The sequence below is a fragment of the Medicago sativa genome, chromosome 6 (assembly GCF_051527215.1).
Source record: "Medicago sativa cultivar Bolivia chromosome 6, Bolivia_mono, whole genome shotgun sequence".
NCBI lineage: Eukaryota > Viridiplantae > Streptophyta > Magnoliopsida > Fabales > Fabaceae > Medicago > Medicago sativa.
In genome coordinates this window covers 77,860,215-77,882,363 of record NC_140754.1, presented here as the reverse complement: position 1 = coordinate 77,882,363, position 22,149 = coordinate 77,860,215, and the positions used below count along the sequence as shown (strand labels likewise).

General features: G+C 37.7%; 2 protein-coding genes, 1 long non-coding RNA gene and 1 pseudogene across 5 annotated transcripts; 2 read left to right on the top strand and 2 right to left on the bottom strand.

Moving 5' to 3' along the window:
* LOC146917022 (uncharacterized) lies at positions 1-474 on the top strand. Its single transcript, XM_085721801.1, has one exon. It carries the CDS (start codon positions 1-3, stop codon positions 472-474), a length of 474 nt encoding a protein of 157 aa, XP_085577927.1.
* Positions 475-15,526: 15,052 nt separating this feature from the next.
* On the top strand, positions 15,527-17,004 carry LOC146917021 (uncharacterized). Its single transcript, XR_015015417.1, has 3 exons — positions 15,527-15,921; positions 16,313-16,448; positions 16,970-17,004. It is a non-coding gene; the product is annotated as an uncharacterized LOC146917021 (long non-coding RNA).
* Positions 17,005-17,521: 517 nt separating this feature from the next.
* Positions 17,522-19,727, bottom strand: LOC146917020 (uncharacterized). Its single transcript, XM_085721800.1, has 3 exons — positions 19,189-19,727; positions 18,852-18,908; positions 17,522-17,675 (listed from the first exon to the last, which is right to left on the bottom strand). The coding sequence occupies exons 1-3, from the start codon at positions 19,725-19,727 to the stop codon at positions 17,522-17,524; spliced, it is 750 nt and encodes a 249-aa protein (XP_085577926.1).
* LOC146917019 (protein FAR1-RELATED SEQUENCE 5 pseudogene) lies at positions 18,391-21,951 on the bottom strand (annotated as a pseudogene). 2 transcript variants are annotated; one of them, XR_015015416.1, is made up of 4 exons: positions 21,676-21,951; positions 19,189-21,432; positions 19,024-19,090; positions 18,391-18,908 (listed from the first exon to the last, which is right to left on the bottom strand). The product of XR_015015416.1 is annotated as a protein FAR1-RELATED SEQUENCE 5 pseudogene, transcript variant X2 (transcript). The 2 variants fall into 2 exon arrangements; XR_015015415.1 differs by having other exon boundaries at positions 19,189-21,440; positions 21,676-21,948.
* Positions 21,952-22,149: the final 198 nt, after the last annotated feature.

Below are 22,149 nucleotides of genomic sequence, written 5' to 3'. Positions count from 1 at the left end.
ATGAGGATTTTCCTCACCCACGAGAAAAAGTTGTATGTGCTTGATGGACACGTTCCTGAGGCACCACCTGCTGGAGTTCCTGCGGCTCAAAGAAATGCTCATACCAAGCATCTCAATGATTCCGCAAAAGTCTCTTGCATCATGCTAGCCACCATGACTCTCGAGCTGCAAAAACAGCATGAAGGGATGGCTGTGTTCGATATGATCAGACATCTAAGGACTCTTTATGAAGAGCAGGCTAGGAATGAGAGGTTTGATGTCTCTAAGGCCCTTTTCTCTACCAAGCTGTCCGAAGGAAGTCCCGTAGGACCTCATGTGCTTAAAATGATTGGGTACTCTGAGAACCTAGCTCGATTGGGATTTGTCCTTGAGCAGGAACTTGTTGTTGATCTTATCTTGCAATCGTTGCCTGAAAGCTTCAGCAGTTTTGTCCAGAACTTCCTCATGAATGACATGGACAAAACACTTCCATAACTTGTAGCTATGTTGAGAACTGCTGAGAAAAATATGAAGGGAAAGGGAAAGGCTGCTGCCGTTTTAATGGTTAATAATGGCAAGTTCGAAAAGCATCATAAGAAGCCTAATAAGTCTAAGGGAAATGGCAAAGGCAAAGTTGTTGCCAAGCCATCAACCAAAGCTTTGAAGCCTACTGGAGCCGTGGCTAAGGAGGGCAAGTGCTTCTATTGCAACAAGCAGGGGCATTGAAAGCGTAACTGCCCAAAGTATCTGGAAGACTAGAAGAATGGAAATGTTCCTACTACTTCTGCAGGTATTTTTGTTATAGAAATTAATATGTCTACTTCTACATCTTGGGTATTAGATACTGGATGTGGTTCTCATATTTGTACTGATGTGCAGGGCCTGAGAACGAGTAGAGCATTGGCAAAAGGCGAGGTCGATCTTAGAGTTGGCAATGGAGCAAAGGTTGCTGCTTTAGCTGTTGGAACTTATGTATTGACCTTTCCTAGTGGTCTTTTAATTAATTTAGAAAACTGCTATTATGTACCTGCCATTAGCAGGAATATTATTTCAATTTCTTGTTTGGACAAGGTTGGTTTTTATTTTACAATAAAGGACAAATGTTGTTCCGTTTATTTGGATAATATTCTTTATGCTAATGCAATTTTGATTAATGGACTTTATATCCTAGATCTTGATATGCCTATCTATAACATAAATGCTAAGAGGATGAAACCAAATGAGTTAAATCCGACTTACCTTTGGCATTGTCGTTTAGGCCATATAAATGAGCATCGCATTTCCAAACTCCATAAAGATGGAATTTTGGACTCTTTTGATTTTGAATCATATGAAACATGTCGATCTTGTTCGTTAGGGCAAATGAAAAAGGCTACATTTACCGGTCAAGGTGAAAGGGCTAGTGATCTTTTAGGTCTCATACATACTGATGTGTGTGGACCCCTAAACATAACTGCTAGAGGAGGTTTTCACTACTTCATCACATTCACTGATGACTTTAGTAGATTTGGATATGTGTATCTAATGAAACATAAATCTGAATCATTTACTTTATTCAAGGAATTTCAAAATGAAGTAGAAAACCAAATAGGCAAGAAAATCAAAATGCTTCGATCTGATCGAGGTGGAGAGTATTTGAGCTTAGAATTTGACAATCATCTAAAAGAATGTGGGATCTTGTCCCAACTCACACCTCCTGGAACGCGACAATGGAATGGTGTTTCTGAAAGGAGAAATCTAACCTTGTTAGACATGGTACGATCAATGATGAGTCATGCTAAACTTCCAAACTCCTTATAGGGATACGCCTTATTAACTGCAGCTTATACACTTAACCGAGTTCCATCCAAAGCGGTAGAAAAGACACCATATGAGATATGGAATGGTCGAAAACCCAATGTGGGTCATTTAAAGATTTGGGGTTGTGAAGCTTATATAAAACGACTTATGTCTACTAAGCTTGAACAAAGATCTGATAAATGTTTCTTTGTGGGATATCCTAAAGAAACTAGAGGATACTACTTTTACAAACCTTCTGAGGGAACAATTGTTGTTGCCAGAAATGGAGTCTTTCTTGAAAAGGATTTTGTCTCCAAAAGAATCAGTGGGAGCAAAGTAGATCTTGAAGAAGTTCAAGACCCACAAAGTGAAGACATATCGATGGAGGAACAGGAACATGATACACAAACTGTTGTGACAGAAATTCCTATTCCAGTAACACAAGAACCACGTAGGTCTAGCAGGATACGTCAAGAACCCGAGAGATATGGGTATCTCATATCAAAAGAGGGTGATGTATTGCTCATGGACCAAAATGAGTATGTGACTTACACAGAGGCCATTACTGGTTCTGAATCTGAGAAGTGGATTGAAGCCATGAAATCAGAAATGGATTCCATGTACACAAATCAAGTTTGGAACTTGATTGAAGCACCTGAAGGAATTAATCCTATAGGATGCAAGTGGGTTGTCAAAAAGAAAATCGACATGGATGGAAAGGTTAATACCTACAAAGTACGATTGGTCGCTAAAGGTTTCAAACAAATTCATGGTGTAGACTATGATGAAACCTTTTCACCAGTTACAATGATTAAATCCATTCGGATCTTACTTGCTATCACTGCATACCATGATTATGAAATCTAGCAAATGGACGTCAAGACTGCTTTCCTTAATGGAAATCTTCTTGAGGATGTGTACATGACACAACCTGAAGGATTTGGCGATCAATCTACGGATTGAAGCAAGCTTCCAGAAGTTGGAATCTTCGTTTTGATGAAACTGTACAACAGTATGGATTCATTAAGAATGAAGATGAACCTTGTGTTTACAAGAAGGTTAGTGGGAGCATAGTCTCATTTCTGGTTTTATATGTGGATGACATATTGTTAATCGGAAATGACATCCCTACATTACAAGGAATCAAAACTTGGTTAGGGAAATGCTTTTCTATGAAAGACTTAGGTGAAGCCTCCTATATATTAGGAATCAGGATCTATAGAGATAAATCACAGAGATTGCTTGGCTTAAGTCAGGGTACATATATAGACAAAGTCCTGAGACGTGTCAATATGCATGATTCCAAGAAAGGATTCATCCCTATGTCGTCAAGTATAAATCTATCAAAGACTCGATCCCCTTCAACTAACGAAGAAAGGGATCGAATGCATGATATTCCATATGCTTCAGCAATTGGGTCTATCATGTATGCTATGTTATGTACTCGACCAGATGTCTCGTATGCTTTAAGTGGTACGAGCAGATACCAGTCTAATCCTGGCAATGATCATTGGATTGCTGTCAAGAATATCCTTAAGTACTTGAGAAGAACTAAGGATACTTTCTTGATCTATGGAGATCAAGAAGAGCTCTCTGTAATTGGTTACACTGATGCTAGTTTTCAGACAGATCATGATGACTATAAATCGCAATCTGGATATGTGTTTTGCTTAAATGGCGGTGTTGTGAGCTGGAAGAGTTCAAAGCAAAAAAAAATCGCTGATTCTACAACAGAAGCCGAGTATATTGTTGTATCTAATGCCGCAAAGGAAGTTGTTTGGATTAAGAAATTCATTTCTGATCTTGGAATAGTTCCAAGTATTGTGCCATTGAATTACTATGTGATAACAATGGAGCAATCGTACAAGCCAAAGAACCTAGATCTCACCAGAAATCCAAACACATACAAAGGCGCTATCATCTTATTTGAGAGATTATCGAAAGAGGAGATGTTAGAATATACAAAGTACCGACATTAGAGAATGTTGTTGATCCACTTACTAAAGCTCTTGCCCAGCAGAAGCATGATGGTCATACTAGATCTATGGGTATTAGGTTTAAGCCCGATTGGCTCTAGTGCTAGTGGGAGATTGTTAGTGTAAGCCCTAGAGGCCAATAATTTATGTTAAACATTATCTCATGTATCATGAATTTTATTATTGAATAATATATGACACTCTTTATTATATTTGTGTAATTTTAATAAAGTCCTTAGAATAGACAGTTCGTGTAATAATATATTAAGTGTGACTTAATCACAAGATTACATTATCATAAAGAACGCTATTCTTAAAGGTATCCGTATTCATAACTTTAATATGAATAAAGAATAATAATAAAGTGTCGAGACTATTATGTATGTAGACTGATGACCGCATCTCATGGGTCATAGATATGAGATATTAAGTCTATACATAGGTATAAATATTAGGAGTAATATTTATACTGGATTGACCTACCGTGAGAATACTACATAGTAAGTTATGCAATTGTCATAAGATATTCTCACAATGATAATAGTGTATATCACTCTTAGACCTGAAACCACTATGATCCCTAGATGTGGACTCAAGTGCTTTGTTGCCATTCTAACGTTGTCTGTAAAAGGATAACCATAACGTTGGTTGATGGGTACTTGATGAAGCATGTTGAGGGACATGAGTGTCCTAGATGGGATTTGTCCCTCCTCATAAACGGGAGATATATCTTTAGGCCTCTTGATGAAATATGACTGTAAAACTGCTTGGCCATGCCGAACTAAGTCAATATAAGATATTGGACTTATTCGTTATTCAGTATATTTCGGAATCAAGAAATATAAATATTGATCTATACAAAGGTGACAATATCTATGCCTTGGGATCAATAAGGATATCGAGATAAAGGAGTAATTGTACACATGAGTATTATCATGGAAAGGTTTCGTCAGATCACTTGACATTCTTGTCACTTGGGTAGCAATGATGTGTTGCTAGATACCGCTCATTGTTTATAATATTAAATATTATATTTAATATTATTGCCAACGTGACTAGAACCTATAGGGTCACACACAAAGAACAGTCAAAAGAGAAATATATAAGTATGACTTATATAAGGGGTGCGTTTAGTAAATAACGCTAATTAGTTAGCAAAATTACTAAACTCGTTGTTGGGCTTACTGAAGCCCAATAGTGACTTCTGACTTGCAGAGCACACTAGAAGTTCTATAGATAGAACTCTAGTGCTGAAGTTTTTGGTTACACGTTTTGGAGCAACCCTTCTTCTCTGCACTTCTGATTTCTTGGCTAGCACCGAGTTTTGGAGGAGCACTGTTCGTGTGGACTTGCTAGAGACTTTGCTGCTTGCTGCTTGCTTGGCTGTGATCGAGATTCCAGTTTCCAGTTTCCAACGTTCAGATTCCAAACTTCGAGGTAACAATCGAATTACTAATTCATGTTTGAATTTCGTAATGATCCAAGGAAAGAAAATTGAAATTATTCTGCTGCTTCTACTCCTTTTTGCTATTCGATTTTCCTTCATGGAGGAGGAGAGAAAAATCTAGAATTGAAAGAACTTCCTTCTCACTTGAAGTATGTTTTCCTTAGCAAGGATGCATGCACAAAATACACATGGAGGCTGAGTTCAAACCAGTGGTTCAACCTCAAAGAAGACTAAACCCTACAATGAAGGAAGTGGATAAGAAAGAGGTGCTGAAGTTACTGGAAGCAGGTATGATTTACCCTATCTCTGATAGTTCATGGGTAAGTCCAGTTCATGTGGTGTCTAAGAAAGGAGGAATGACGGTGGTGGCAAATGAAAAGAATGAATTGATACCCACACGCACCGTCACCGGTTGGAGAATGTGCATAAACTACCGGAGGTTGAACACCGCAACAAGAAAAGACCACTTTCCACTACCATTCATGGATCAAATGTTAGAGAGATTAGCTGGCCAAGCCTTTTACTATTTCTTGGATGGGTATTCGGGGTATAATCAGATTGCGGTGGCTCCGGAAGATCAAGAGAAGTCCATTTGGTATATTTGCTTATAGGAGGATGCCCTTTGGGCTGTGTAATGCGCCGGCGACCTGTCAAAGGTGTATGGTCTCCATCTTCTCTGACATGATAGAGAAGAACATAGAGGTATTTATGGACGATTTTTCTGTGTTTGGTAAGTCTTTTGATCAATGCTTGTTTCACCTAGATGTTGTCCTTAAACGATGCACCGAAACTAACCTTGTTTTAAACTGGGAAAAATGCCATTTCATGGTGACTGAAGGTATAGTTTTGGGGCATAAAATAAGTGCTAAGGGCATAGAGGTGGACCAAGCCAAGATAGAGGTTATAGAAAAACTTCCCCCACCTGTTAATGTTAAGGGAGTAAGAAGTTTCTTGGGGCATGCCGGTTTCTATCGGCGTTTCATAAAAGATTTTTCTAAAATTTCAAAGCCCCTTTATAACCTCTTGGTCAAAGAAAATGAGTTTAATTTTGATTCTGAATGTTTAGCTGCTTTTTCTTTGATTAAAACCAAGTTGGTAACTGCACCAATAATCATTGCACCCGATTGGGATTTACCTTTTGAACTTATGTGTGATGCAAGTGATTATGCTGTTGGTGCAGTCCTAGGCCAACGAAAGAACAAATTTTTCCATGCAATTTACTATGCAAGCAAGGTTTTAAATGAAAATCAAATTAACTATTCCACAACTGAAAAGGAGTTTCTTGCAGTAATCTTTGCATTGGAAAAATTTCGTTCTTATCTAATAGGCTCCAAAGTCATTGTTTTTACAGATCATGCAGCTCTGAAATATCTCTTAACCAAAGCGGATTCAAAGCCTCGGCTGTTGAGGTGGATCCTTTTGCTGCAAGAGTTTGATCTTGAGAGTCGTGACAAGAAGGGAGTAGAGAACGTGGTAGCTGATCACCTCTCAAGGCTGGAAAATGATGAGGTGACAAAGAAAGAGAAGCCATCAAGGCCGAGTTTCCTGATGAACAACTGTTTGCTATTGGAGAAAGGCCATGGTTTGCTGACATTGTGAACTTTAAGGCCGGTAACATAGTTCCTGATGACATGACTTATCATCAGAGGAAAAAGTTCTTCAAGGATGCGAACCACTACGTGTGGGATGACCCTTATCTGTTTAAGTTAGGCACTGAAGGTTTGATGAGACGTTATGTTGCAGGTGAGGAGGCTCAGAGTATCATGTGGCACTGCCATAGCTCAGCTTATGGGGGCCACCATAGTGGAGAAAGAACCGCTGCAAAAATTCTGCAAAGTGGATTCTGGTGGCCCACCCTTTTCAAGGATTGCCAAGACTTTGTTGCACGGTGTAACAAATGGCAAAGGACAGGTAACATCTCAAAGAGGAACGAGATGCCACTTTCATGAATCATTGAAGTTGAACCATTTGATTGTTGGGGCATCAACTTTATGGGACCTTTCCCTTCCTCTTATTCTTTTCTCCATATTCTTGTTTGTGTTGACTATGTCGCAAAATGGGTTGAAGCGATACCATGTGTTGCTAATGATGCCAAGACTGTTGTTAACTTTGAAGGTGAGAAAAACACAAGAAGGGGGTTGAATTGTGTTTTGAAAAATTCTTCGTTTCTCTTAAAAACTGAACACACTGGTCAAAAGCTAAGTGAGACAACTTCTGAAGTGATAAACAGATTCGACATGCAGCGGAATAAAACAGGGAAAGAGAAGAAGAAAGACACAAAGCAATTATATTGGTTCCTTCCACAAACCGGAAGTAGTCCATTCCCCATTGCACTTCCAAGGAGATTTCACTAGAATGTAATATCTGATTACAATTGCTCAAGCACACAGCAAGAGACTTCCTTTGCTCAAGCACACTTTGCAAGAGTCTTCCTATGCTCAAGAACACAATCAAGAGACTTCTATGCTCAAGCACAACTGCAAGAGACTTCTAAACAAACAAGATTACAAAGAATAATATTTGAGATTGAACACTTGATATACAATCAGAGGTGCTCCCAAAACAAATCAGATACAGACTCTAAGACTTAAGAATTTCTAATATAAAACTTAAGAAACGGAAATTCTAAGTGAATGCAGAACAATTTCAGCAGAGGATTGACACTTGTAAAAATGTTGAGAGTCTTTCGTTCAGCATTGCCAAATCTCTAAGTCTTCACTCCTTTATATAGAGGTGTGAAAGAGACGTTGTTAAATTGCCAGCACATCAAAGAGTCGTTGTTGAAGCTTGATCTTTCACCAATGATCTTTTGCCTGATTTGGTTGTTGTCCTATGAAGAACCAATTTGAAATCCATTCCCATTGTGAAGGAACATATTTGCAGGCATAGCTGTTATTCTGGAGCTGTTTTCTTGTCTTGTAACGTGGACATAAAACAGGGTAGTGGAGAAGGTGGTTGTACAGTTCGTACAAAGTACAATGTCAACGTTTTTTGAAGATAAGCTTCCAAAGCCTTCAAATCTTCACCAAAATGACCGTTGTTCCACTAGTCTTCTGCAATGTTTTCGAATCCAATAGACAACTTTTGAAGTGTTGATCCTTGAATCTTCAGCTTGTGGTGATAATCAGCTTCTGATGAGCTTCAGCTTCTGATGAGGTCGCTTCTGAACTATCCGCTTCTGATGACTATCAGCTTCTGATGACTTTCAGCTTTTGATAACTTTCAGCTTCTGATGACGTCATCATTCTTCAGGAGCACTTCCCTTCAGATGCTTTCAAGCTTCCTTTTCTTGATTCCTTAGCTCTCTTTTTGTTCTTCAGAACCTTTATATGATGTAAATTTTTAACTATGGTCCTGTACACTTGAACAAAAATTAGCTAGTCCAATTGATAATTTTTAATACCTTGTTATCATCAAAACTCTTTAAGGTTCATTGTTTAAACACATTTTGTTCCAACAAACTTCCTGCATAAGAACATTTTCACTAGGTTTGGAACACCTAGAGTCTTGATCAGTGATGGGGGGAAGCATTTTGTAATAATTTTCTTGAAAATGTGCTCAAAAAGTATAACATAAGGCACAAAGTTGCAACTCCCTATCACCAACAAACAAGTGGTCAAGCAAAGGTTTCAAACCGACAGCTGAAACAGATACTAGAGAAGACAGTTGCATCAAATAGGAAAGATTGGTCTAAAAAATTAGATGACGCACTGTGGGCATATAGGACAGCCTTTAAGACTCATCTAGGGCTTTCACCCTATCAGTTAGTCTATGGGAAGGCATGTCATCTTCCAGTTGAGCTAGAACATAAAGCATACTGGGCCATTAAGGCCTTAAATTTTGATCAAGTAGCCGCTGGTAAGAACAGACTCTTAAAACTTAATGAACTTGAAGAGATGAGGCTTAGAGCGTATGAAAATGCGCTCATCTATAAAGCTAAGACTAAAAGGTATCATGACAAAAACTTAGTGTCTAAGGATATTAATTGTGGGCAACTAGTTTTGTTGTATAATTCCAGGTTGAAGCTGTTTCCTGGAAAGCTCAAGTCAAAGTGGTCTGGACCGTTCTTGGTGAAAAGTGTGTCACCTCATGGAGCTGTTGAGTTGATGACACCGGAAGGTGAGCGAAGTTTCAAGGTGAATGGGCAGAGAGTTAAGCCATATCTGGGTGGCAACCTACCAAAAGCAAGGGTAGGACTTATCCTGACGGACCACTAAGGGTCGTCGACAGTCAAGCTAGTGACGGTAAAGGAGCGCTTGGTGGGAGGCAACCCACATTGTATTGTTCAGGTAGTATTATAACTTTTATTGCTTTCAAAAAAATCAAAAATACAAAAAGATTTTAGCTGAAACGAACAGAGGAACAAAAAAATTTCAAGTCCAATATTGGGCAAATCGTGACACGTTTTGGGCAAATCGTGACACGTTTTGGGCAAAACGTGACACGATTTTGCCTCCCTCTGAAGCTCTTCACAGAATTTTTCTAAGTTAAAATTGGTGCCCATTCGACATTTTGAAAAACGTGTCACGATACTGAAATCGTGACACGATTTTTGGCACCCAAACTGGTCATTCAAACTGGTGGCTTTTGACATTGAGAAATCGTGACACATTGGCCAAATCGTGACACGATTTCTGGGCAAGAAAATTTTTGAAAAAGAGCAATCGTGACACGTTTTGCCCAAACGTGACACGATTTTTGGTGGTTTCAAAATTTTAATGTTACAAACACAAATCGTGGCAAGTTTTTGGCCAAACGTGACACGATTTGCCCAGTCTATAAATAAACCCAACACGATTTTCATTCCATTCACTTCCAAAAGTAGCCAAACTTTGCCAAAATTTTCCTAGAACCCTAACCTATGAACCTCCAACCCTTTTATACCAAAAATCTTCATCTTTTCATCTTCCAATCACCAAACCATCATCATCTACCTTCATCATCACCCACAAACAACCAAACTTAATCATAATCATCATCTCCATCCTAACCCTAACCCTAATATTCATCTTTCCCTTCAAACGCTAACTTTCATCAACCCAACCACCCAACCCTAACCATGGTTGAGACACGCAACAAAGGCAAATCACAAGCACCAACTCAACCATCAAAGAAAGCCAAAACCACCCCCAAATGCAAACAACCCGTTAAACCTAACCCTAGCACCGCACCACCACCATCTGTCAACCATAGGTTTTACAACAATGCTGTTAGAGACCACTTCAAGGACATCCGTGGCTATCATGTTATTCCCAAAAGAGGTTTTGATTTCACCAAACTCATCTCCAACCCCGAGTTCCACCAATTCATCACTGAGAGAGGGTGGGAGTCCCTTGTGAGCATGATATTCGAGCAGGCGAACAAGATGGTGGGGATAGAGTTTTATGCCAATGCTAGGTACATGGGAAGGAAGTATGTGTCTTATGTGAGGGGAAAGGAGATTGACTATAGCTCGGAGAGGATCAACCAGTTGCTGGAGATTGTGCCACCAGAGGCATGTGATGTGAAGAGGAGGATGGAGGAATGCAAGAACTGGGATGATGAGAGGTGGGAAGAGTTATTGCTGCAGATTTGTGTAGAGGGTGTGAAGTGGCATGGAGGGTCGCACATGCTGCTGAGGACCGACTTCAAGCCCTATGCTAAGGCGTGGGCATCTTTTATGGTGAAGACTTTGGAGGGTACCTCTTCTACTTTAGAGATTCCGCTGCCCCGCTTGCTTACCTTGTCTGCTATTCTTGATGGTGCACCCATCAATGTTGGTGAGTTGATTGCCAACAATATATATGTGTTTACTTCAGGTACCAAGAAGGCGCTTCCTCACTTGAGCCTTATCAATTGGCTTTGTGGGGATGAAGAGTGCGATTTGTTCGCAAATGATCTGAGTGCATCAATGATGAAGCCTATCAATGACACATACATGGATGGCTTCGTCAAGGACTACCATGAGCGCTTGCATGCTATTCTGGTTGCAGAGGCAGCAGCAGCAGGACAGTCACAGCCACCGCCACCACATCAACCTCAGCCACCACCACAGAGTCAGACCTTTGCTGGAGAGGGGAGCAGTCAGCAGGGTGCCTATGCACCTATTCATCCTATGATGCTGGACTACATGTTCGGCCATGCCAACTGGATGAATGAGGTGCCAGATCAGGAGTATTGGAATCGTCCTAGGTTTGGTCAGGAGTTCACTGAGGCGGTCTGCCTCAACAGGAGAAAGATGACAGGCTCTTTTGAGCGTTTTGATGGGTCTGAGGGGGCTATGGACCACTACTTTGATGTCACCAAAGGTCGAGCTCAGGTGAGAGAGCATGAGATCAGAGCTGACTTTGCTGCTGGTGGCGCCTAGTCTAGATATCACTTTGGGGAAGACACTTATGAGGAGGAGAACCCCGGCACATGGATTCCGGAGGACCAGATGCAGGATTGAGTGGACTACTGATGGTCCACCTTTTGTTATTTTTCTGTTTTTGTTTCAGCAATTTGGTTATGTACTCTAAATTTTATGTTCGAACAATTTTACTTGCTTTTATAAGTTTAACTCGGTTGTACCCCCCGTTTATGTAATTATTCCTGCACTTGTTTATTATTGATGAATTTGCTTGATTAGTTGACTTTTTACTGTTTAGTAACAAATGTTTGTTCAAGTGGTATTCCAAAAGTTCAAAAGGAGGAATGACGGCAGTTAAAGATAGGTAGTCACAACTCCCAGATATCTAAACTGTAAGGATTTGTGGCCAATTTTCTTTTTCAATTTACTTATATAGAGTGTTCCATGCATTTACATTTCTAGAACTTACGATTTTTCTCTACTGTTGATTGATCTTTGTCATTAGCACACCGAGGCAAAAGTGCTTGGTCCTGTGAGTCTTTTGAAGCCTACCCTGATTATCATTGTTATGTTTTATCCTTTTCTTAACCACTTTGAGCCGGTAGGATTAGAACTTTTTGTTCGGTGACAAACTACATTACAAGCTTAGAGACTTTTAGGACTTGTCCCTTATTGTTTTTCTGAGATATGCATTGTAGAATGTTGCTAAAGATTAAGTTTGGGGTTGCTATTGGAATTTGCAACCAGCTAAGTTTGGGGTGGGGGTACTAGAGAATAAGAGAACAAAGAATGAACTTTATCATGAAAAAATACACACAAAAATGGTGTATCAAAAAAAATGAAAATGAATGATGAAAATATAATGAAAAAGGGACAAAACATTGAAAATCCGAGTAACTTCAAACTCGATTGTCCCAACTGTTATAAATATTCTCTAGTGCCTTTGTAACTGTTTTTCTATAAGGTGAATGAATGTTGGATTGAATTTTGTGCTTAACTTCCGTAGGAATGCCTAACTCAAATTTTGTGTAGCCTACTTATCCAAATATTATCCCACCTTCGCCTAAGCCCCGTTATAACCCTTAAAGACCTCAAAGTGTGCATTGACATAGATTTTGATTGACGTTTAGAAACTTTTCAAGCGTATGGTAATATGTAGATTGCATGTTGACTATGTGTGAACCCTTTTCAATTTGTTGCGTGGAGTTGTGAATTGGTGGATGCGTACAAGTCAAACTAGCTCATCTTTAGCTAGTAAGGTGTTGAACTTTTGGCTACTATCGCTTGATCAGGTAATTGTTATTTTACTGTCGATTGTCAGCTTTGCAAGTAATTTCCTTAAGGACAAGGAATGGTTTAAGTTTGGGGTTGTGATGACACCTTGTCATTACGTAATTTTTTATGTAATTTGTTCACAAAATGGAGTTCACAAGGAGACTTATGTAGCAAAAAGAGCAGAAAAACTGAAGAAAATGCAAAAAGGAAAACGTGTCATGATTTGGTAAAAACGTGACACGATTTGGTGAAGACCAGAAACATGGGTTCGACATTAAGGTAATCGTTTCACGATTGGTAAAACGTGACACGATTTTGGGAAACCCTAATTCAGTTTCTTGCTCTACAAGGTGAAAACGTGTCACGATTCACTTAAAACGTGACACGATTTGGGCGATATTTTGTGCCTATTAAGCTGAAGTCTATTCCAAAAACAAGGGTTACAAATCCAGGAGAGCAAAGTGCGATTTTGAGACTACAAGACTGCCAAGGAGGACGATTTCTTCATCCTTCCTCTAATGATTATGTTATTTGTAAACACCATTATGAGTAGCTAAATCCATTAGAGGTTAGGTCTGAGATGATTCTTTGTAACCCTAATTGATACATGATGCTGTGAAACTCTATTTATTGTGAATGATATTCTAGTCTTTATTCAATTCAATTGTTTTTAATGCTTTTTATATCCTGATCAAATATAAACATGATTTTGTGAGAACGAATGACTACTGACCATAGCTTTCGACTTAGACCTATTGAATTGTTCTAATAAACATGGTTAGTCTAGGAACAAATAATCGTTTGTTAGTGATATTAGGTTAACATGCTTAAAACCTTCAAGGATTATTAGACCACCTAAGGAATTAGGGACTGTATTTTGAGAAGAGGGTTCTAACTCAAGGGATTGATTAGGACTATTTTGTTAACTATCGTGGGACTAGAAAATCATTCATAAGAATAGGTGCAGCATCACAATTAGGGAAACATAGATGATTCGAAAGACCTAAACTCATCTCTCTCTCTTATTCTTTAAAAACCAACTTTATTTTCCGCAATTATTTTATTGAAATCAAACCAATCTACTGCCTAGTGGCAAAACAAAACAACTTTTATACATCCTAAAGTACAACGTAATTGAATTATTAAGATTAAAAACAGTCCTCGTGGGATCGATATTTTTACTACTTCGATAGTATTTGGTGCACTTGTCAAACGTCTATCAACCAACACGAGTCTTTTCAACGTGTTTTGTCCTAACTCGCACGCTTGCCGAGAAACTTCCCGGTAGGTCACCCATTCCAAAATTGCTCCAAGTCAAGCACGCTTAACTGCGGAGTTCTTATGGAATGAGCTATCGAAAAGAAGATACATCTTGTTGATATAGGTAATACCAAGCAATTCTTATAAGCCTTCCTTCAACCATTCAGTCCCATACCTACACGGCCTCAAGATCCCTCTCATTCTGATGTGATTCAGTTTTGCCTAGAAGCATGCCAGGAGCCGGACCACTCCCCGCCCTCATCAGCCTCGGGCGTTACATGCCCACCAAGAGGAGGAGTTACATTCTACTCCTTCCGGCTTTCATTCCTCACCGGCTTTCATTCCACTGCAGAGTTCTACTTCCATCGCCATAGAAAGTTGTAGATCTGGTGGTGGGGTGGAGGACCTGAGACAGACGGTGAGGAGAGAGATGACAGACCACAAATCAGATCGCAATAAAAGGAGGGGAGAGGCGACTCAGGCCGCGGGAGAGGAGAGAACAAGGTGGTCGGTGTTCAAGCCAATGACGAGAGAGAAAAGAGGTAAAACGCGCAGAGCAAAGAGAAGGAAGAGGGTAGACTGTGTTTTACAAAATTACCCCTGTTTTATTGTTGAAATGTCGCAAATACCCATGGTGTTGTATTTGTGTCAAACAATCTCTGTTTGTTTTTCATTTCTCTGTGTGTGTGTGTGTCTATATATATATATATATATATATATATTTGAGTTTCGCATTTATTATAAATTAACGCACTTTTAGTGTAATGTGTTGCATAATGTGGAAAATTTGGCGAATTTCAAACATTTGCGTAACATTGATGTATTATCTGTTTTGAGTAATTTTACCGAATAATATATAAACTATGAAATGTTGATGTTTGTAATTGATGGATGTTGTTGTTTCGGTTTGATTTCATGAGGAATTGCCGTTTGAAATTACAGGTAAAAATAGGCCAAAATGGCTGGAAATCACAGTGCAGACTGCACTGGTTTTTTTTACTGGTGTGAACGGTAGTTAACTGCTGCCGGTTACCTAAGCGGCAGTTAACTACCGCTGGGTGCTTTTTCAAAATTTCCATGTGTTATTAGGAGTTTTTTTAAGTCAGAACAGCAATTTTCATTCCTCGTTCATACATACTGAAGGAAAAAAATCCAGTTGAAAGGGAAGATTCCACCTTGTGTGTTCCACAGGTTTCTCGACGGATATTAGTAACTGTTATCGTATTCCAAGAAAAATATATCCATAGGTATTCATTATAATTTCCAAGGCCATTAACATAAAAATATGTACTTCTATTTTATTTATTTATGTATATTGATAGCACATGTGGTACTTCTAGTTTATTTTTTTTATTTTTTGGTCAGATACTACTAGTTTATTTATTTATGTATATTGAGATCACATCGCTGTGGCTGGGCTTCAAGTTTCAAATATTATGTGCGCACACCAGCAATTTTAATTAAGCATATGTATGGATTAAAAGAGTTTAATTGTGGTGCACTGTCTGTGTAAAGCAAGTTTACACAGTCATCCAATGGTATTGTGCCACATCATTTACTTTTAAAATGTGTTATTTAAATTATAAAAAAAAGAAAAGAACAAAATAATTTCGGTTGTGTCACATTCGTGCAGCATTTTCATCACGTTCCTTTAACTTCCAACTCTGTAACTCTATTGCTTCTCTCCCTCAATACAACAAAACTCAATCGGTTCTTTCTCTTTTTTCAATTGAAGGTATCAAATATCTCTAATATCCTACTTTCTTTTGTTCCTGCGAACGAGGCAAACACGACTCTCAATAGATAACCGCTGTTACGACCTGAGAACCGTCTTCGAAGAAGATTATGGAAGTTTTGGTCTGAGACATTATAAACAGGTGAATTAACCACATCTTCAATTACTTGGTTTCTTTAGTTCTACAATTTTTCTATTTTTGAAAAATTCAATTACGCATTTTGCAGTCTCCAAATATTTTTGTTTGGCAATGTTTGTTCATATTTAAACATGTTTGTGGATTTATTAAGTTCAAAAAATAAATTCTATTTGCATATTCTTATCATTCGATTAACTTGCTTTTCTAAATATGGTCAATTCATTGAATTTTTATTCAGCATAATAGTGTGAGTGCTTAAACATCCTTATAGTATATGGTAGCATATATGGGCAAAGGATGTTTAACAACATTAACAGGCTTTTCTTGAATCAAAACAATAGTATCATTGCTCAATGCTTGAAACTTAAAAATTCTATCCTACCATTTAAACCAGAGCTGATGTCTCGAAAAACTTGTGGCACAGCAGTATCATCTCGAGGACAAATCAGGAGTTGATATTGGAATTAAATATTCAGTTGGCCTCCAAAAGTCTTCATGAACACTGCTGCATACTGATGCAATACTTGGAGGTACCTCAGTGTAGTTCTCCTAAAGAGCATAAAGCAGAAAATCAAATGATTTTTTTCTTACAACTCTGAATGAAATATGAAGGTCATCATGGTCAACAGTTAAATTAAAAATACCCCGTCCATTCATTTTTCTTGTCATTTTAAGATTATTTACACACAGTCCATATTTATGAGTTTGATTCCCTTTTTATTTTCATTCAGAGTCGCAGTTCCATATAGTATATGCTAGCATGTGATTTCATTAAATTTGATGATGTTCAATCATTTGGTTATAATTCTATTTGGAAGTATATAATTCAACTGCAATAAACCAATAACTCTCTCATACTTATGGTTAGTATGTTGTCAATGCATGCTTTTGCTAGTTTTTGTTTAATTCCACTTCTTGTCCTACTTGAATAGTCAAATACATAACCTGTCTTATTCCTCTTTCCATGTTTCAAAGGGACTTCTCTAACTTTGATTGGGAATGCTTAATTATATTGCAATGTTGTTTAAAATCTTCTTGCACCATTATTCAGGGACTTGTGGACAAGTTTGGCATACGAAAAAAAGATATGCAATCAGTCAGTGGAAATTACCTTCATGGAAGTTTGCTAAAGAAGAGAACACATGCGGAGACAGGGCAGAGAAAAATGATTGTTAGCTATGGACACATTCACTCAGCTTTTTTTAGAGCACTTTCACCCCAAATTTGAATCTGAAATTGAAGAGAATGAAGTTCTAGAGAAGCGTGAGACTTCAAATGATGCACCTCTCATATTCACTCAACCTTTTAATTTATTTATTTTTTATCAATTTGTTCTAGTATCTTGTAAATGTGTTTGACAATGAAAACATGTACTTTATTGTCGGCCAACTTTTTTTTTTGAAATGACAAATATTATTCTCGTCGAGTTAATGCAAGACGCACTTAATCTCGCGGAAGGAAAAAAAACAAAAAGGATGCCGCGTATAGACGGAACACCCCAAACACCACACAAACTAGTAATGAGGCCGAGCTATACGTGTTAAACTCCACGCATACCCCTGCCTCAAAACTCTCCTACTAAACAAAAAAACTCAAAAACCTCCTAATAAAGGTCCCAGGGCCAGGAGGGCAGCACAACAAACAGCACCCTTACAAATCCTTTAGCAGCGAATGGCAGAAAATCAGCACCAGGCTTCAGATTAAAAAACAACCTTCCTGCAGCTTCAACACAAACAGCAGAGCAGCGGCCACCAGACCTGCAACACCAGGCCACAGCAGAAGCCCGAAACAGCACCAAAACAAGTCTCGGACACCTATTGTCGGCCAACTATTTAGAATCCCTTTCACATTGTAATAATAAAAGCGATGATATACTTTTGAATTGTGTTGATTTCATTCTAATGCATTTACCATGTTACTTTTAACTTATACCTAAGTTATCAATAAATTCTCTCTATCATAACCTTTCCTGACTTTTTTAAGACCATTATATTATTTTTTTGATCAAGCGGGAAAATGCATTAAATCGCAGGAGATGCCTGAACCGAGTACAAGATATAGAAATACATGAAGAAAGAAAAAAAGAAAAGAGCAAACATAATCCAAATACAACCAGTATGAGGAAAAGACAAATCAAAATGTAAACAGAACCTAAAACAATCAAGAGCTGCCATTTTGTAACAAAGGTAAAACAAAGGTGGCTCACTCCACCACTGAGATGAGTGCATAGCCAGACCCTATCCATTCCTTGCCATAACATCAGCCACACGGTTCCCTTCTCGCCTAATATGAGAGCACTTGCATCTGATATGACTAATTAACTTCTTACAATTGTACCAACGATTCTGCATTCTCCAAGGCACAAGCGAGTCAGACTTGAAAGCTTTTATCACTACCAAAGAATTTGTTTCAATCCATGTTATTCCAACGCATCTCAGCAACTTTTTCTATTGTGTACATAACAACATTGAATTCTGCCTCTAAAGTCGTGGCATATCCGATCTTTTGCACAACTTTTATTAATATTACAGTAAAAGAATACAATGTCATGTTTTATTGCAGCTGACAAGTATGAAGACACAACAGAACTTACTGTCATAACATTGAAGAATAAAAGAAAATTAAGATTTACATGAAACCAAATCCATTGATGGAACCACTTAGTCCAAGGACAAGCTGTGCTAAGTAAAATGTTACAATAGAAGCAAAAAAAAAAAAAAGCCTAAAAAGAAAATCACCAAAGCACCTACAAGCCAGCTAAAACTAAAGTAAAAACTCCTACAAATCAAATATCAATTGGTACTATCAGGCAAACAAACCTTAGCACCCACCAAAAAAAAACTAAGCACTCTCAATTAACAAAGACTTGAAATTCACACTAGAAATATTAAGGAAATTCACCCTAGCACCATATCCAAAATCTGAAATCACACCAGAGAAACCCACCACCTTTGAGTTCGACAAAACTATCCTTTAGTGGCAAAGCAGGTCTGCAACAAACCAACATCAGGAATTAACACAAAGAATACAATCTTGTAACAATAATATTGTTATGCTCAAAATAATAATCACATAGCATTGCCAACAAAATAATAATACCAATACCTCTTAATCAACCAAACTAGAAGCTTTAACACTGGAATTTGAACGCTGACCATTGATGATATCACACCTAAAAGACATTGGTTTGTCACTGAATCAACTTAACATGGTAAAATGAAAAATTCAAGCTAATTGCATAATTACTTGTAACATGTAGTTAAAAGATACCTTCCATGTTTTAAACTTGGACAACTACGTTTGTTATGGCCTTTTCCCTGGCAATAACTACACTTCATTGAACCTTTTTTGAGCAATTCCAAACTGCCTTTCATTCGTAAAGTACGTGGACGACCTTTAGGGACAGCACGTGCTGGATCACACAAATTTATGGTTTGGTCATCGGAGACTTTAGGCATAACTTCAAACGTTGAATTAACAAACTCTTCATTTGGCTCTTCAATATCCAATTGATCAAGTTTTGTGATTGCCTTCCGCAAAGCTTGAATTGCAATATCATGATGTTTTTGCGATCGTGAACCTCTCTCAGATAGTTCAAGAGACTCAACCATAATACTATTAAACAATGAAGTACTTGAAGCTCGGTTTCTGCCTTCTTCAAGGTCTTCAATTGCAAGTCCTTTACTTTTGTCTTTCTTAGCATTTATGGTCCATCGACTTAGAACATATTGAGAAGGGAGAGAATAAACATTTTCCTTGATGAATACATTCAACACATGTCTACAAAGAATACCCACAAATTCAAACATGTGACAACTACATTTTGCTTCTTTTCAAATGTCATGAAAAGTCACATGATAGTTAGGTTTCTCTTTGTAAATTTCATGAATCTTGTATGTGGAAACTTCAACAGAAAATTCAACTTTCTCTGCGATAAATATTTGGGATCCAACCAACTCATCCTGGAATATCTTGAACACTTTTCGTGTATAAATTTTTGAAGCCTCTTCTTCCATAGGATATAAAGTGCGCAAAAGTGGTTTTGAATTCCTTGTTTTAACATTCTTCTCTCTTTCCTTGTTATAACGTGCATCAAGAGCCTTCTCATATTGTGTCACAAACTTGCTCAATGGAGTACTTGAATTCAAAAAGCCCTTAAAAAATTTATTCATACTTTCACTCCTTTGGGTGGTGGACATTCCAGCACAAAAATTGTGACGTACATAAGAAGGAATCCACTTTGCTCTAATGGAGTAGATCTTCTTTAGCCATTTGTTATCTTGCAACTCGTACTTATCTATCATTGCTCCCCAATCAGAATCAAAGTCATCAGTAGTGATAGTTTGGTGAATGCACTTGTGAAATTGATTTTTAAACTCACTATGTTCATGATAGATTTGGTTCAAGTACTCTGGAACTTTCTTCTCAATATGCCACATACAATAATGATGATTCGCCTCTGGAAAAACCTTTCCAACTGCATTAGAAATAGAAGTGTCTTGATCAGTGATAATAGTTTTAGGACTAACTCCATCCATTGCTTCTAACCAAGTACGTAGCAACCAAACAAAACTCTCTTCAGTTTCATCCCATAACAGAGCACAACCAAAAAGTATAGACTGTTGGTGATGATTAACTCCAGTGAATGGAACAAAGGGCATTAGGTATTTATTTGTTAAGTATGTTGGATCAAAAGTCACCACATCACCAAAATATTTGTAAGCCATTCTAGACCTTGAATCAACCCAAAAGCAATTTGCTAATTTACCTTCTGCGTCCATTTGAAATGCATAGAAAAACCCAGGATTCTTCAACTGACAATTCTTAAAGTACGATAACATCAACTGAGCATCTCCATTTTCTAATTGTTTTTGTCTCTTCACAGTTAAATAATTAATAACATCTTGTTGGCTAAATCCAACATTATCAACACCACCACTCTCGGTACATAACACTGATGCTATTTTACTAGGGCCTATACCAGAATCATCAAGCACATCAATAAGTTTTTTTTGCACTTTGGTTTTGCTTCTATGTACTCTAAGAAACTGTGAACTTTTTGGGGAAAATAGTACATGATTATGATCTCTTACAAATCTAGAAACAGTCCACCTATCTTCACTTTTCTTGATATACAAGAGTGCCTTGCATCCTACCCTTGTTTGATCATGTACTATAAGACTACCATTTTCTTTTTTCAAATTTTTTTGGGATCTAAACCCCTCCTTTGAACAAAGAATCTCTTGACCAATTACCCTACCATCCGTTCTTGATTTAGTAACACGACCCATACGAAAGCTAAAACCTTTATTCCTCGCGTACCTTGTGTAGTATTTTTTTACATCTTCAATTGATGTAAACTCCATTCCTTCAAAGGGCTCTAAGGGGAGCTCCAATGGTAGTCTATCATTGAGAGGATCTGCATCACTTGCAAGCATATCATCTGAGCCAATCATGTTGGTATGTTCATGCATATCTGTCATTTCTTGATCTGTCATTGTAGCACTCACAATCCTGTTATGCTGAATAAAAATTCAATGAATTGACCATATTTAGAAAAGCAAGTTAATCGAATGATAAGAATATGCAAATAGAATTTATTTTTTGAACTTAATAAATCCACAAACATGTTTAAATATGAACAAACATTGCCAAACAAAAATATTTGGAGACTGCAAAATGCGTAATTGAATTTTTCAAAAATAGAAAAATTGTAGAACTAAAGAAACCAAGTAATTGAAGATGTGGTTAATTCACCTGTTTATAATGTCTCAGACCAAAACTTCCATAATCTTCTTCGAAGACGGTTCTCAGGTCGTAACAGCGGTTATCTATTGAGAGTCGTGTTTGCCTCGTTCGCAGGAACAAAAGAAAGTAGGATATTAGAGATATTTGATACCTTCAATTGAAAAAAGAGAAAGAACCGATTGAGTTTTGTTGTATTGAGGGAGAGAAGCAATAGAGTTACAGAGTTGGAAGTTAAAGGAACGTGATGAAAATGCTGCACGAATGTGACACAACCGAAATTATTTTGTTCTTTTCTTTTTTTTATAATTTAAATAACACATTTTAAAAGTAAATGATGTGGCACAATACCATTGGATGACTGTGTAAACTTGCTTTACACAGACAGTGCACCACAATTAAACTCGGATTAAAATCATATGTGCGTCCACCAACAGTTTCAGTTAGACTTATAATAATAAATAATTAACTTTTGTAGTTATCTCT